Source organism: Pyxicephalus adspersus, chromosome 12 (genome assembly GCF_032062135.1).
Source record: "Pyxicephalus adspersus chromosome 12, UCB_Pads_2.0, whole genome shotgun sequence".
NCBI classification, from domain to species: Eukaryota; Metazoa; Chordata; class Amphibia; order Anura; family Pyxicephalidae; genus Pyxicephalus; species Pyxicephalus adspersus.
Window position 1 is genome coordinate 1,969,653 of NC_092869.1, and position 15,643 is coordinate 1,985,295.

At 47.6% G+C, this 15,643-nt stretch overlaps 1 protein-coding gene across 1 annotated transcript in view; it reads right to left on the reverse strand.

Annotated features, from left to right (window-relative positions):
• ITGA10 (integrin subunit alpha 10) overlaps positions 1–15,276 on the reverse strand; it is a 24,764-nt gene extending 9,488 nt beyond the window's left edge. The window contains exons 1-18 of the mRNA XM_072428230.1: positions 15,225–15,276; positions 13,254–13,365; positions 12,225–12,334; positions 11,922–12,010; positions 10,915–11,029; positions 10,422–10,549; positions 9,379–9,527; positions 8,696–8,846; positions 8,345–8,510; positions 7,878–7,951; positions 6,337–6,481; positions 4,086–4,234; positions 3,400–3,543; positions 3,013–3,216; positions 2,640–2,770; positions 2,215–2,381; positions 470–612; positions 136–246 (exon numbers count right to left, since the gene is read on the reverse strand). Coding sequence (XP_072284331.1) covers positions 136–246; positions 470–612; positions 2,215–2,381; positions 2,640–2,770; positions 3,013–3,216; positions 3,400–3,543; positions 4,086–4,234; positions 6,337–6,481; positions 7,878–7,951; positions 8,345–8,510; positions 8,696–8,846; positions 9,379–9,527; positions 10,422–10,549; positions 10,915–11,029; positions 11,922–12,010; positions 12,225–12,334; positions 13,254–13,365; positions 15,225–15,276 — 2,340 coding nt within the window. The remainder of the gene's footprint in view (positions 1–135; positions 247–469; positions 613–2,214; positions 2,382–2,639; positions 2,771–3,012; positions 3,217–3,399; positions 3,544–4,085; positions 4,235–6,336; positions 6,482–7,877; positions 7,952–8,344; positions 8,511–8,695; positions 8,847–9,378; positions 9,528–10,421; positions 10,550–10,914; positions 11,030–11,921; positions 12,011–12,224; positions 12,335–13,253; positions 13,366–15,224) is intronic.
• Positions 15,277–15,643: the final 367 nt, after the last annotated feature.

The following is a 15,643-nucleotide window of genomic DNA, read 5'->3' on the forward strand; positions in this document are numbered from 1 at the left end:
ACTGTACAGAGAACACTGAGCCAGTCCCATCAGTCTCTGTACAGAGGAGCTGACACTCTAATGTCCCCCCACAGTCACACACTATGATTATACATTTATATAGCTCTGACATATACTGTGGCGCAGTTCACTCACCAGCCTCCTGACCATTGATGGGCACCGGTCATCCAGTACCGGGCTGGACTCCGAGTCGCTCAGGTTGAATCTCAGGATAACTCCGATTGGTTTCAGATAGTCGGCTGTGTCCTGGGGAGACGGAAATATGTTACAGCAAAGCTCCGCTTCAACAATTTAAAGAGGACCTCCCTTTACCCCGTTTATTGGTTATTTATTTGTTGTTGATGTTATTAATTAGAAAAGGGTTTGAGGCTATAATTCAAGGTCTGCATGGAGTATGTTGTGCCATGTCCCCCCCCAGGTAAGTCCAATGCCCTCCCTACCACCCTCCCAAAGTCGCCCAATCACTCACAATGACATGGAAGCTGACATTCATACAAAGTACCACCCCTGTGGAGATCCGCGCCCGCCTGCTGGTCAGCCTTTGGAGATTCTTGTCGAAGACGGCGCGGGGGGTCCCTCTGCGGTCATCCAGGGAGAGGTTGTAATGGAGCCCTGCGAGGGGGGGACAGGAAGGGTTAATATTGGGATGCCAGTCACCCATATGGCGGGCACATTCATGTAAAAATCATCAATCCACGATTCCCCCAATGCCAAGCGATGACCCCCTCACCATCCAAAATTCACCATTGCTGCTCATTGCTTCCTCTTTACAGCCACTTCCTGCCCATGTGTACCCAGTGATGCCAGCTGGGCATTTCTCAGGGTGGCATTTTCTATGTACGTTATAAATATAGAAACAGAACCTATTATGATGCAATTATTGCAGTCGCACGCACAGGCCGCCCCCTCCCCAATAAAATCCCCATTTCCTGGCTTCATTTTAGCAGATGTTTCACGCCATGCCCTTCCAAGTGGCATGGAAAAGTCATCATGGTAATCGGAGATACGCAGAGCCCCCCCATCCCATATCATATATATAGAGACCATCTGTATACTCCATCCCACGCCTGTGCTTAGTGCGCTGCACCGTCATCGGCTGTGTGAATGCTCTGCTATGGGATAAACAGATCCATCAGCTGGAAAATAAATAGAAATCAGTTCTTTCATATTGCAGTACTGCCTTTCCACCAAGAGGGGGACACAGAGTACAGTTTATTACAATGTAATCCTTATGTTTCTGTCCCTCTTATGGAGTCCCAGGCTGGCTGGGGAGGTAATTATAGTGTTGGGTGTATGTGAGTCCTATGTAAACCACAGAATATTTGTAATACGTTGGGTCCGACCCACGGCCTGCGTGGCAGAGGCAGCCTGAGAGATATAACTTCTGCTATGGCAGAACTACAAGTCTGATATAAATAAGGTACAGGAAGACCCCCAAAGGGTATATAAGTCACTCTTAAAGTATCCATATGGGAAAAATGTATGATTTTGTGTCACATGCCACAAGCCGTCCAATGGCAGGGTCAGATTTCGGAATGGCAGTGGCTTAGAGTGACAGGTCCTCTTGGGGAGGCTCCTGGATGTCACCCTATCGACATTCCTGTCCCTGCTGCCCCCTGGCTGTATTGTGGGTGTCACGGCGTAGATGTGTCAGCTTAAAGCTCACCACCTTATATAAAACCAAACCTGGGGGGGCTATTAGTGCTCATCGTGACACCCCCCGCACTCATATTCTAGGGGTCCCGTGTCAAGAAAAACCAAGCCGTCCCTTTAAATATATTTAAATCCAAAACCAAAATGTCTTACTGCAAACTTTTCTCTTTTGGCTTTTTGTTCGTGGTGATTCTGCTAATAACACACTTCCTGTCTTCTGGTGACAACACACATTAACTATACTGTAATAATAGAGGAGCGGCATTGTCACCCTAGAACAAGGCTACAGAACACCTGCCCCAGCCTCATCTCATTGTGCTGTATCACAGCAGAGCAGTTATGTAGTCCAACAAGAACAATGTAACTGATAACTGTACAAGACAGGAAGTTACTAACTCCCTGGATTTCTGGCAGGATCAACAGACATCTGGCAACCCTACCTCCAAAATACACCAGGATGGGATCATTCCTGACCCCACAAGTAGCCAGAGGGACCAAACTTTTCCTGAAGCCATTGGCTGCCCCATCTGGGGTTCTCATGATGAACTCTAGGGTACTGACCGAATCGGTTGTCCCATTTTCCAGGTGACTTGGAGTTGACGGAGAAGCAGACGGTGACGTTCAGGCAGACGGACTCCTTGCCCTGCCGCACGCAGTTCTTCTGCAGCATGTTGATGGTGGGCGGGGTCACATGGAGGGTGGCGTTGACCCGTACGATGCTCCGAGACCTGCAAGGTAGACATGATATAAAGGCATTTCTTAAACCCCGCCCCTGAGGAACCACTGCTTGAGAAATGTAAGAGAACTACAAGTTTAATTTCAAAATTTCAACTGGGTCCCACCAATAACTGAAATATTCCATCTGAGTGGACTTGATCTTTGAGGAACAACCTGACAATCTGATTGGCTGAGACAGACAGTGGCTCCTCAGGCTCTGACAATGAGATCTCCCTGCTCCCTCCCCCGCAAGGACTTTTCCTACATACCTGAGGACAACCACTGCCCCCTGGCTGCCGACTGTCAGGTCCACCAGGTCGTCCCCATCCAAGTCCATCTGCGCGCTGACGCTGCGGCCAAAGTAGGTGAGTCCATGGTGGAAGGAGGCGGAGTCTATTCTCTGCAGGGCAGACAGAAATAGGCTCTGGTCACATGACTGAAGAAAAGTCCCGAAACAACCCCACCCCACTGAGCGAATGGCCTAAGTAGAAGGGTCGCCCCAAGATTGTATGAGTTGCATGTTGTGATCTCATTGGTTATTGGATAGATAAGGGGCTTCCCATTCTTCCCCGCGGGGGTGGTCCTTGTTTCTTGTGACAGTAATTTGCATTACAGTAAGTGATTGTACATACAATGACTGACCTGCTTGTAGGATGGCAGGATAGTGTTGCGGTGCCCGTGGTAGATGTACACTGCCCCCCGGTGGTTGTCCTCCAATGGGGCCCCTACCACCACATCATTTAGCCCATCATGGTTGAGGTCTGGGGCGCTGGCCATGGAGTAACCGAAGCGAGAGTCCTGCACCTTGCGGTCAGCGTGGAGGGTGCCGTTAAGAGTCAGGAGCACCTGCATGAAAAGTTTAGAAAGAGAACCTGTTATTAGGTATGAAGGTCATGGTGATGGGGGCCTCCACACCTCTCTCTGAGTGGCCCTCAACAGAGCCAAAATTAAAATTTTCGACCCAAGAGGGACTCCTTGGCGTTTACCATACAAGGCGGGCTTGGTGGAGTCCCGGGTAATTGCCATTACCTGCCCCACTCGGTAGATGTACACCCGTCCGGTTTCCTTGTGATGATGTCCGAGGAACATAGGAGCGGCTACCAAGAGGACATCCGTTAACCCATCTCCGTTAACATCCACCGGGCACACCTCACTGCCAAAATATGAGCCGATCTGGGGGAATGAAGGAGAGGACATTGGGTATGAAAATTAAGGAAAATATGGAGCCCACCATAAATAGACCTACAGAGCCAGCTGAAATGCCTTGGAGACCAGGGCCCACTGACAATCCAGGCCCCATGAATGGCGGAGATTCTGGCCCATGGAGGCACCAACATCCAACCGTTGGGACCCGAAAAACATTTCCATTTTGACCAGCCTAATGTATCGAGCTTTTGCCCAAAGTTCCCACTATCTATAACATTGTTTATGAGAAGTTTGTAATTTCTGTAAGGATGAACAAAGTAGTAAGTTTTTGTCTCCTAAAAATTTCGGTAAAAATCAGAATTTTGGTCAAATTTTGATAAATACATTGGAGTCATAAGGGAAGACAAATGGTTCGTGGTGCTTTGTATTGGTCACATAGGCTTCAAATGGTCTTTGGGGGTATTCAGAAGCCCCTTCCGGTGTGAGTTCTTGGGCCCCTTATTACCCCCTGGCCTTCATTCTATGAATCTTTTGACTGCACAAAAACAACTTTTGCTATCTTTACTTACCTGTTCTCCCACCAGAGCTTGGGATATGGCTACGTTTCCTTTCCTGGACATCTCGAATAAGATGACCTTGCCTTTGTGTTTGAACCTGGGGGCTCCGGCTACATATAACACTCTCCCACTGCGTAGCGTGATGGAGGACACCGTATAACCTGTGGAGCAAGAATCAGAAGGTAAGTGGGGTAAATGGGGGCCATTGTAATGAAGAGCCACACAAAGACCTCCACAATCTTGGTTTGCCACCAAATTGGGCCTACCACTGACCTCCCTGTAAATTTACTGGCAATTTCAACAATTTATTGGCACACGGCCTGATCCCCAATGTACTGGGGGCTGTTGATTGGCACCTCAGGTCTCAAAGCCCGCACCATGGGGTTCAGGTAGTATCTCAAGTGTTCCTGGTGGCCAAGTGGAGGCTGGAAAGATAGAGGACCTGTGGTCCAGGCAAAGATAGACCCTGAAAGGTGCACGGAAAGGGGTTGGGTTTGTAGTAGGTGGGGTAGCGCTGGGCCTTGCTGGTGATCTGTGGCCCCTCAACCAGTAGATGGTCCTTAGAACATGACATCTACTGAAGGTTGGAGATTCTCCACAGATCCTGATGGCCTCCGTATCTTACGCCTACAACTAAATCAAAAGCCCTGAGAAGGCTGAGCCCTGATTCCCTGAAATGATAGACCTTTAAGGGTGCCTTGGGGTGCAACCAACTCATGGATGGTCCTTCACCTACAGTATAACTACATTAAAGGCCCTGAAGAAGGCCGATCCCCGATTCCCTGAAATTATAGACACTGAAGGTGCCTGGCAAAGGCTCCATATTTTACACCTACATCTACATCAAAAGCTTTAAGGTAAGCCCCGATTCCACAAATTTATGGAAAACTGAGGGGTGCCTGGAATTGTTTGGGTTTGTAGTAGGTGGGGTAGGTGATAGGGGATCTTTGGCAACTCATCCCATGGATGGTCCTTGGAATGGAGCCTTCATCGCAGGGTGGAGAAGATTCTCCATAGAACTTGAACCCCTGACTTCCATATCTATAACTACATCAAAAGCCCCGAGGAAGGCTGAGCCACTATTACCCAAAATTATGGAAAACTGAAGGGTGCCCGGCATAGGTTGGGTTTATAGGTGGGGTAGTACAGAAACTTGCCAGTGGTAGATGATCTGTGGCAACTCAACCAGTGGATGGTCCATAGAATGGAGCCTCCACTAAAGGTTGGAGAAGATCCACAGATTCAGAAGAACTCCATATTTTAGACCCACGTCAAAAGCTCTGGGGTAAGCTGAGCCCGGATTCCCCAAAATATTCCCCAATTAGGTGGTGGTACCACCCAGTAGGTGGGGTAGTGCTGGACCTTGCCAGTGGTAGAGGATCTATGGCAACTCAATTCATGAGTGGTCTGTAGAATGGAGCCTCCATTGGCGAAGATTCTCCATGGAACCTGTACATCTGACCTCCAAATCTTACACCTAAAACTACATTAAAATCCCTAAGGAAGGCTGAGTCCAGATTCACCGAAATGATAGATAATGACGGGGCCTGGGGTAGGATGGGTTTGTAGTAGGCGGGATAGTGCTGGACCTTGCTGGTGATCTGTGGCAGCAAAACCCATGGATGGTCCTTGGAATGAAGAAACCTGAATGTGAGACCTTCATTTCATATTAGAGCTACAATTACATCAAAAGTCTGAGCCCCAATTCCCCAAAATTATGGAGAACTGAAGGGTGCCCAGCATAGTTTGGGTTTGTAGTAGGTGGGGTAGCGGTGGACCTTCCCGGAGGTAGGTGATCTATGGCAACTTCATTCATGGGTGGTCCTTAGAATTGAGCCGCACTGCAGGATGGAGAAGATTCTGTCTACAACTACTTCCAAAACCCTGGGAAAGGCCGAGCCATAATTCCCCCAAATCTAGAAACTGAATGGTTCCTGGCATGGGTTGGGTATCCAGTAGGTGGGGTAGACCTTGCCGGTGATCAGTGCTAACTCAACCTGTGGATAGTCCTTAATATGGAGCCTCCACTGCAGGGTGACGCACTACAGAACTGGAACATCCGGCCTCTGAGGTTTCACCTAAAACCACATCCTACATCCCCGAGGAAGGAGCCCCAATTCACTGAAACGTGTCGGCCTTTTTGGTGTTCTCCAAATACTTCCAACACTCAAAATGGTGTCAGAGCCGGGTTAGAGATTTTTCCCCTTCCTGGGCCCAGTACAAAGTGCTAGCTCCTCGGCCCAGTGCCGGCATGTCAAGTTACCCAGGTAGGCAGCGTGCTTCTTCATCTTGACTGGAAACTCCTTCTCGAAGGCAGCACGAGGGGGCATAATCCGGCTTTCCCGGGATTCCTTCAGCACGGCCCCGTCCCAGTTGTACGCTCCCACCGTCCCGAACAGAATCCCATCCTGCGGGAGACAAAAGAGAGATCAGCTAACCGTATTCAGTTACATCCGCCTACCCAACCCTGGTGACCCTTCACAGTGACATCCAAAATATTGAAGTTGTCATAAGAAAAAGGAACAAAGAACAAATCTTCCAATGGGGACACCTGTTCTGGTGACAACTGTAAAGAATATATTTCCCTCACGTTGGGGAGATTTACTGTAACTTCCTGTTTTGTCTATAGGTCAAGAAGTGCAGAAAATTCTTTCGTAATGCCCTTTCAGCTGTTTTGTCAAGGTATTACTTTTACACTTTATTTCCTGTTGGTGTCACCCTGACAGGAAGTGGAGGGAAAAAACTTAATGGGGACGCGGACTAAATAAAACTTATACAGTTTTGCCAGATGTTGAGGCTGCCATGTCACAGTCTTGTAGTTTGACAAACACGCTCCTGAAACAAATGATTACCCTGTACGCGTGTTGTCTGCTCCAAGAATAACATTTGTGACAACGTCCACTTATACACAGCTGTCCCCCATAAACCGCGGAGACGTTGTTTATTGAAATGGAATGTGTTGTATACAAATGGCACGGAAGTCATCGCTCAGCACCCACTTCTATCATCTGCATGGCGGGGGGAAAATTGTGGGGACATATTTTAAAGGGGAACTCCGAATTCGACCTGCACATAGAATTACTTACATTTAAAGACCAATAAAAAAGACATTTATATGATTTGTGCTCACTTCCTATTCTTAATGACACCCTTGTAATAGACAGGAAGTGGAGGAAATCTTTACCAGAAAAAGTCAGCAGGGGTGACATTTGTATCTTATACATCTGTCAGTTAGTTATTTCATTCTGTGTCCCCTCTGGGACAATATCCCTCATTTCCTGTGTGGTCACTGGAACAGGAAATGAGGGAGAATTTCCCCAATGGGGACCTAACGCCAAAAGAAAATGGGATTGGCCAGGTTTAACCTTTAGACCAGCGTTTTTCAACCTTTTTTGAGCCACAGCACATTTTTTACATTAAAAAAAACCTGCGGCACACCACAAATCAAAAGTGTTACAAAATTACACTTTGTAGCTAATTCTCGCCTCTAAAAATAAACAAGGCGCTTGAGCTACCTACTGCCACCCACTGACATGGAAGAGTATTACATTACTCTGCCAGTCACTACAGCACAGGCACTCGACAATGATAATTGGATAATTTCCCACGGTACACCTGAAGATCTCTCACGGCACACTGGTGTGCCACGGAACAGTGGTTGAAAATCACTGCTTTAGACCACAATTCCTCCAATGCAGGGCTTACACCTCCCTTAGACCCGTCACGCTTTGTTTGGCTCCACCTGTCAGATTTGTGAATTCCCATCTGTTGGTGACAGCGGCAGATTTTCTTTTTTTTTCTTACCTCCAGGAGGTGAATGGAGAAGCCGACTTGGGACATCTCCAGCTCGAAGGAGCTTTCGTTGGTGCCATGAGTACCTGAAGAGAAAACCATTATTATTTAACGGGATTTATATAGCACCAACATATTACGCAGCGCTGTACATTAAATAGGAGATGGCAAGAGGTCAGCGGTACAAATCTGCATATTATGGTGTTGAGCCCATCTTTCCCCTTTATTAGCCAGCTGGACCCTGACACCACACAGCTGTTTTATGGACTGAGTAGTGTCAGCCCCGCCCCTTTTTGCTAGCCACTCCCACTCTCCAATCTCTGCAATGTAATTATTTTATAGCTCAAAATAAGGACTCAGGGGCCCTTTAAGACCCCACAGGAAGTGTGCACACGACCCGGGACAGCTCTGATTTCCCATTATATTGCAGGGGGTCACAAACTGCATTGTGTTGTCATTTTTTGGGGGTATCTTTGCACCTTCTAAGCTGAAGATTCTGTCCCCTAAGGCGTCCACGATGTCATTCAGTGCGGCCTCGTCCGTCACATTGAAGAAATATTTCTCGTCCGGGTCACTGGCGATGTATTTAATTTCGTTGATGAAGGCGTTTGGGTCTTGCTGCCTCCTCATGTAATTACCAAGGACCTGATGGAAAATAAAAGCTGAGAATTCATCATGAGAAGTCATGCAGCATGTGTGAGGATCCATGCACCTCGTTCATTCTGAGCTTATCCTGTATTATTCTTTAGGAATGTCTGATATGCTATGTATGATATTACATTGCACATGTAGCGTTGTCACCCATCAATTTGTAATGTGTAGTCACGTACCGCAATAGCGTAGCGGGTGACGTCGCGCTTTTCACATTCTTCCAAGGCAAGGGGCAGCTCATCGCCGTCATGTGATTCCCCGTCGGTCACGACAATGAGGAGCCTGCTTGCACCTTCTCTTCCACCCCTTTCAGGGCTGAACGCTTCAGAGCTGAAAAAACAGGTCAAAGGTCCCTGAAGATGACATATTTCACCATTATGGAATCCTGGTACATGGATTAGGAGATGTTAGGGATTTAAAGAGTAGGCACAGCTGACATACCATGCTACCAATGACATCCTTGCACATGTGCACTTCAAGGGTAGCACAATCCGACGAGAAGCATGTGCAGACACAGCCCCATATTGTGCTACCACTGATGTCACTCCTATTTCAAGGGTAGCACAAATCTGAGGGGTAGCATGAACTGATAGGACACAGGTTGGACAGGTCTGACATATAAATACCATTTTTAATTAATTGATAAATATAACTAATTAACGGACAAATCATTGTACAACCACTCACAGGTACAATATTAACAAAAAAAAAAATGAAAATTTTAAGCCAAAGTAAAAGATGGGCATCATAGGATTTAGGGAATGGTAATGGGGCTAGAAATCAGTCCAGATCTTTACCAGGGGCCAATTTAGTGCCCATTATTATCCCTAGTATATAGAATCCCTGTTTACCAGACACATACCAGGCTTTGTGAATGGCAAATGCTGTCCTCGTCTCCCGTCCTTCCTGGCGGCTGATGTTTTTGGCGGCGTCTATCACCTCCCGAGAAGTCGTAAAGTCTTTCAGGGACCACTCGTGCACGGCTATCTCCCCATACTGCAAGACTCCGACCTGACCACAAGAAAATTAAAAGTCAAAGCAAACATTTGCAAACTTTGCCATTCTCTTGTTTCTAATGCAAAGGTAAGCAATCCTTCTGACCGCAAGAGCCCCTGCTATAGGCGGAGGTCCCCCACAACCACATGCACTATACATATACCACCCAATATCTGCAAACAGCTGCACGCGGAGATGTGTGTGTGTGTGTCATTGTTTCATTCCTGATGACTCCTCCAGTTCCCAGATGCGTGTGGTTTATTTACGCTTGGGGTCATTAGTGTAAATCTGCAGCCATCAGCGTCTGTTTCTATATAAAGAAGGACAGGACGCACGATGGAAACCACGCAGGAAGTGTGGGGATCCACGGATTAGGGATGACACGCTAGGTGCTCATACATGTGATATGTGCAGAGGGATGCTAAAGGTTGTCAGGTTCTTACTCAGGCATGAATGCCAAAGTGCGCCCCCTGCCTGATAAGTTGTGAACTGCTTCAGATTCATTGGCAGCAGGTCCTTAAAGGGCCAAATTTATTGGCCCCTCTACCTATCTAGGCCCTGAAATTGAGAGAGCAACTTGGCCAGTAGGGATGGTTCTCAGGAACAGACAAAAATTCTGCCTTAGGTTGCTGGTAACCTTATTTTTTGGATGATCTGTAACTGATGAAATTCAAATTAATGCATTTACTAATTCATAGCACCTCCCCCTTTTGTAGCCCCACCCAGGAGGACCAAAGGAGGTTGTATAGAATCATGTGGCAAGATGCTGCAGTTGTCCCTCACTTCCTGTGCAGTCACTGTGACAGGAAGTAAGGAGTAAATATCTCAGAAGGAACACTGTGTGACCCTTTACCCTCTTAACACAGTTGCTGTTTTTACATTTTAGCATCATCAATCAAAATCACTGACCTGGATCTGGTCGGGGCCGATGAAAAATTTGCTGAGGATATTGCTGAGGAAGTTCTGCACCTCGAACCAGGGGTAGATACTGTTTGACCCGTCTAGGAGGATTACGATGTCCAGGTAGGTGGAGCACCCTAGTGGAGGAAGAGGAGGACACCCCTGGGTGAAATGACACCCCAAAACTGATGCCCCCTTGAACACTGGGGCATTTACCATACAGAAGAGAAATTCCAGAACAGAAACTATTTACTTTTATTTTTCATTTGTGGTTAGCCAAGGCAAAAGTAGACACTAGAAATGGGTTTTGATTGTGATTGAAAATCGTGGCATAGGGCGGTGAATGGCAGTAGCATGCAATACGTGTAACAGGCTAGGCAAAGCACACATGCAGCCAGCTTTTAGACTAAGCGCTACATTCGCACATCATGTGACCCAAAACCTAAAGTGGTAGCGCAGCAGTAACATTCAGTAAGCCATGCATTGTACAGAGGTGACTCACGCTGTGCTGTCGGTGCAATAGTCCCTGTGGGTCTGAAGGAGGAGTCAACGCTGGCACAGATGCCGGTGCTGTACATGGAGGTTCCACACTCCTGGGACCACAGTGGGGCGCAAGCCTGGCGGACAATACCACAAAGTTACAGAAAGGTGCTGCATAAAAGTGAACAGGAAGTAACATATTTCTATTGGTGTTATTGGTGGGCTGCACTTCCATCCTTGCAGCACCACACAAGGGTGGCGCTTTACTGCTCCTTCTCACAAAGCCAGGTCTATGAGTCAGGGGACGACATATTGAAATTAATGACCTCACTGTGCAATCTATTATGACAGTTTGCTCCCTCTAGTGACCAATCTACAAATTGCAACATTAAAAACAAATAGAAAAACATGGAAGAGCAAAATCTAAAAAACAAATTTTAATTGTATGTAAGGGGACATTTTTTTTTTTGGAAAGAACAAGGAAGGGTTAGACCCTTTGTTAAGTATTTATCCAGGGACTCGCCTAACTAGGACACCTGTTCTGGTGACAACATTCAAATTCCAGTCTTACTTCCTGTTATGTCTCCAAGACAGGAAGTTAAATGACAAATTTCAACCCCCTTTAGGTTGTTAAGATTTTTTGCTGTTTTTTGAAATGCATTTTTCCCTTTTATTTCTGTTCCGTGACCCCGGGCCGTGGCAGAAAAGAGCTGATGCGGTTATTTTGCAATGTCCAGGCTGCCGATGTTTACCCGGAACGCTGCGGAAGTCTCACCTGTGCCGCCCACAGTCATGGGATGCTTATTTTGGCCCTGGATGGCAGCGGGCGCAGTTTTTTTCGACCACAAAAATGCCCTCCGCCCCCCCTCTACCCCAACTGCCCTGACGTTAACCCCTAACCAAGAAAGAAAATATCTAAATCAGATGGCGTAACCCGGCCTGTGTGAGAAGCTTGTAATTGAAGCTGCAGGGCTGGGAACCTGGATTTGGTTTAGCGCTGGAGGCGGGGCTAAATAACAGGTGTCTTACCACAAAGCCGCCATGTGCGTCCGGGGTCAGCGCCATCCCAAAATGCATGTTCCTGGTGTGCTTGGAGACGTTGCGGAGGGCCTGTTCACCTGCAGAGCCGGCCGGTCAAAGCATGATGGGAGGGAAATCCAAAGGTAAAATTAGAATATGCAAATATCAGACCAACGCGTTTCGCAGACAACAGGGACTTCATCAGGGCCGGGACAGAATTTCACTTCCCATCCCCCGAAATATGACACAGGTAAGTCCCATCGACTCCTGCATGGGGTGAGAGAACTGCAGGTGTGTGATCGGCCGACTTACCCAAGTTGACTTTAGCACAGGACGAGTTGCTGTTGGCACCGACGTTGCACCGATACACATCCCCCTGCCTGCTGCCATCTGGCCCGTCCCACGGGGCCCCGACCAGCACCCTGAATGGTGGTATACAAACATAATGATTATCAGCACATTCATCTTATTATTCAGCAGGACTTTCATAGTGCCACAACCCCGTCACATGTCCTTAGTGTGCTAATTTCCTCTAGGGGGCGGAGCTTGAACCTGGGAACACACAGGAAGGATTTCCAGGTCCAGTATCTATATCAGAATATATAATAGACCCCTGCTGCAGCAACTTAGCTTAGTGATTGGCTGTGACAGCGTGACCTGTTTGCTATGTCCAGATGAATACTCCAGGTTAGTTTTACAATTCTCAATGTACAGCTGCTAAGATAAATTCCCCCCAGACAGCCCATTATTGTCAATCAGTCAGGTATGAGAGTACAGAGAGCAGATCTCAGACTGCTATGTGATTTTCCAGATGTCCATCATTGGACGGCTCCTTATTTGCCCCCCAGGGGGTCACAAGCACTTCCCATCCGTGAGATCTAGGATGTGACCCGGATAACGAGCGGACCCCCGGTGGACCAATTTGGTGTGGGAGGTGAAACGTGACTCCATCTTGTAAAAGATGGAAAACGGCTTTTCCAGAGATTGCAGCGTCCGCTGAAAGCGAGCGTGTGGGCGAAGGGAATCGACATGGATTTACTTACAGGTGACCCTCATACAGGAGCCGCCATTGGCTGGGCTGTCTATGGAGGATCCCACCGACCTGTTATGTCCATCCACTGGCTTCATTGTAAAGCTCTGAGGATCCGCATGACAGCCAGGAGATCGGCATTTTCCGAACATAAATCCTTGTAGGTTCCCTACACCAAGGTGTCATTGTTATCCTCTGACTTCCATAACCCCAAACAAGCATGCAGCCATTGAAGTCCCATCTGCTGGATTGCAGCAGCTTCATGAATACAGAAAGCAATGAAGCCAAAGGTTTCCCTCCCCCCAATTTACCATTTCTGTCCGTCGGCTTCATGCTGGAGGACCGTGTAGCCAAACTGAGCCTCTTCGGGGCCACGGAACACCTGCGGTCGTTTTGCATCAATGTTGAAAGCCGTAACGAGCCCTGGAAGAAGGAAGGCGGGGTTAGAACAGGTCACATGGTACCTACGTGTCACAGGGGAAGAACATGACGCCAGGGGACAGGGGACACCAATCAGACCTGGGTGGAGTGCCCCTTTAATATACCGAGCTCCTGGCAGAATACACTGGAAGTCAGTTGAGGTTTCCCAGCACCTCGGGGGTGTGCAGGAACCTGAAATCCCACCCCCGAGGAATGGGAAGCTACTCTGATCAGTACATATAAAGGAAATATCACTGCCAGGTGGATTTGTCCTTACTGCCTGTTCCAGAGACGTAACAGGAAATGACAGAAATTCCCCTATTAGTTGTTACTGGGACCGGTGCCCCAATAGGAAGCTTCCCCTGACAAGTGTAACATCACTTCCTGTCTTAGAGACACAACAGGAAGTGAGAAGAAATCTCCTAGACTTGTCACTGGAATAGATGTCCCCATTTCTCCCTGATTTTGGTGACAACCCTAGGATTTCCCACGGAGGTAAACTTGTAGAGGGAACAGCGGCGGTGGGGGTGATGGGTGGGGCCCCGGGTGGGGGGTGCAGGCTAAAGGTCACCGACGTTGTTATTAAAATCCCGCATCTTTCTCTGGATGGTAAATTATAGGCTGGCAGCAGCTGGAAATAAACGCCGAGTGTAAACAGATAAAAATACATCTCGCCCACGACGCGGGGCAACTCGCTGCGTGACAGTCAGGGGGGGGGGGGGAGGCAATAACATGACAATAAGAGAACCTGTCATTGTCTGAGCCAATCAGCTGAGTGAAGGGGAGATGGGGAAGCAGCAAGTATAACGAGCACAAAAAAACAAAAAGTTTCTAAAAAGGTGACAAGAACTCATCTGCTGTACAGAGCGCCCCCTACTGATTGCGTTACTTAGTGCATGCTGGGACATCACAGATCAATAATCATCACATCAAGGAAAATCTCTAAACAACTATGTCCCCCACTGATTAATATCAAGCGGAGATATTGTTTGGAGATCGATCAGAAGGTGCCGTTTTTTTTATTAATTGAAATCCAGATATCGGTGATGGCACAGCGGGGGCGGAGCTCTGAGTAATGTCCAATCAGGATTCTGCATATACTGAGGGCTGCTCAGGTCAAATGATCAATATTCCTCGATGGATTTCCAGTCAAGGAATTATCGATCGTTTCTTGTATGGAACTTTGAGACTCCCCATGTTATTGCCAATCAAAAATCAGATCAACGTTACAATCAAGCCTTGCGATTGGCCATAAATATTTGGTGCTCCATCCAATCAATCTGATCAGTTATACAATCAAGTCTTGTGATTGGCTATAAATATTCAATGACCCATCCAATCAATCTGATTACTGATAATCAAGCCTTGTGATTGGCTAAAAATATTTCCGATGCTCTGCCCAATCAATCTGAGCACTGATACAATCGAGTCTTGTGATTGGCTATAATTATTCTATGCTCCTTCCCTTCTGATCTGAATTCTAATTTCACCAGTAAAGAAAATGTTTAATGATAACTCAATAAACATTTCTCCCGATCTGTCGATCAATAACGCACCAATTTCTGATCAATTTGCCATTTTTCCACTAATCAATGCTCGGTAACAACCCACCTGAATGGAATTTTCACTCCGCGTCCCGCCACACCCGGGTGAATATAAAAACCAAAAGTTTCCAAAAAGTTTTCCAAAACTGAATGTTCCACAGGTGGTGAGTTTGGGGTTTGGAAGGTCCGGATTGGAAATGGCTCAGCCCCCCCAAATCTGCAGCCATAAACCCACCGATCTGGGTACGACACCCCGGGCTTGGCACAGGTAGGGCAGATTTTTGGCGCCGGGTGTGCGGGGCGTTGGAGGTTTCTTACCTTGTGGGTGCAGCAGGCAGAGCAGCATAAGGAGACGTCTGTGTGGCTCCATCATGGTCCTTGGTGGGGAGGGGGGGGGGAAACGGTTTGGAGTTCGGGGTGGGTGGTGCTGCGCACTCAAAGCTCGCTCTGTCCTCTCTCCCGTCAGGCCGCCGCCTTCATTGGACGCTAAAAATAATCCCAAATTTTTTTTCCTGGACCTCGGAATACTCAGCTTGGACGCCCAGAGGAGCCGACTCCCAGCAGAGGTGGTAGGGGGCGGCAGTGTGCGCTAATTACATCACAAGGGTCAGTGGGGGCAAATAGGTGAATTATGGGATGAACCCCTGTCAGGTTTTTACTGCTATCAGGAAGTGATGAGAAATCTATTATATGAGTGTCACCAGGACAGGAAATGATGGGAAATCTCCTATATGAGT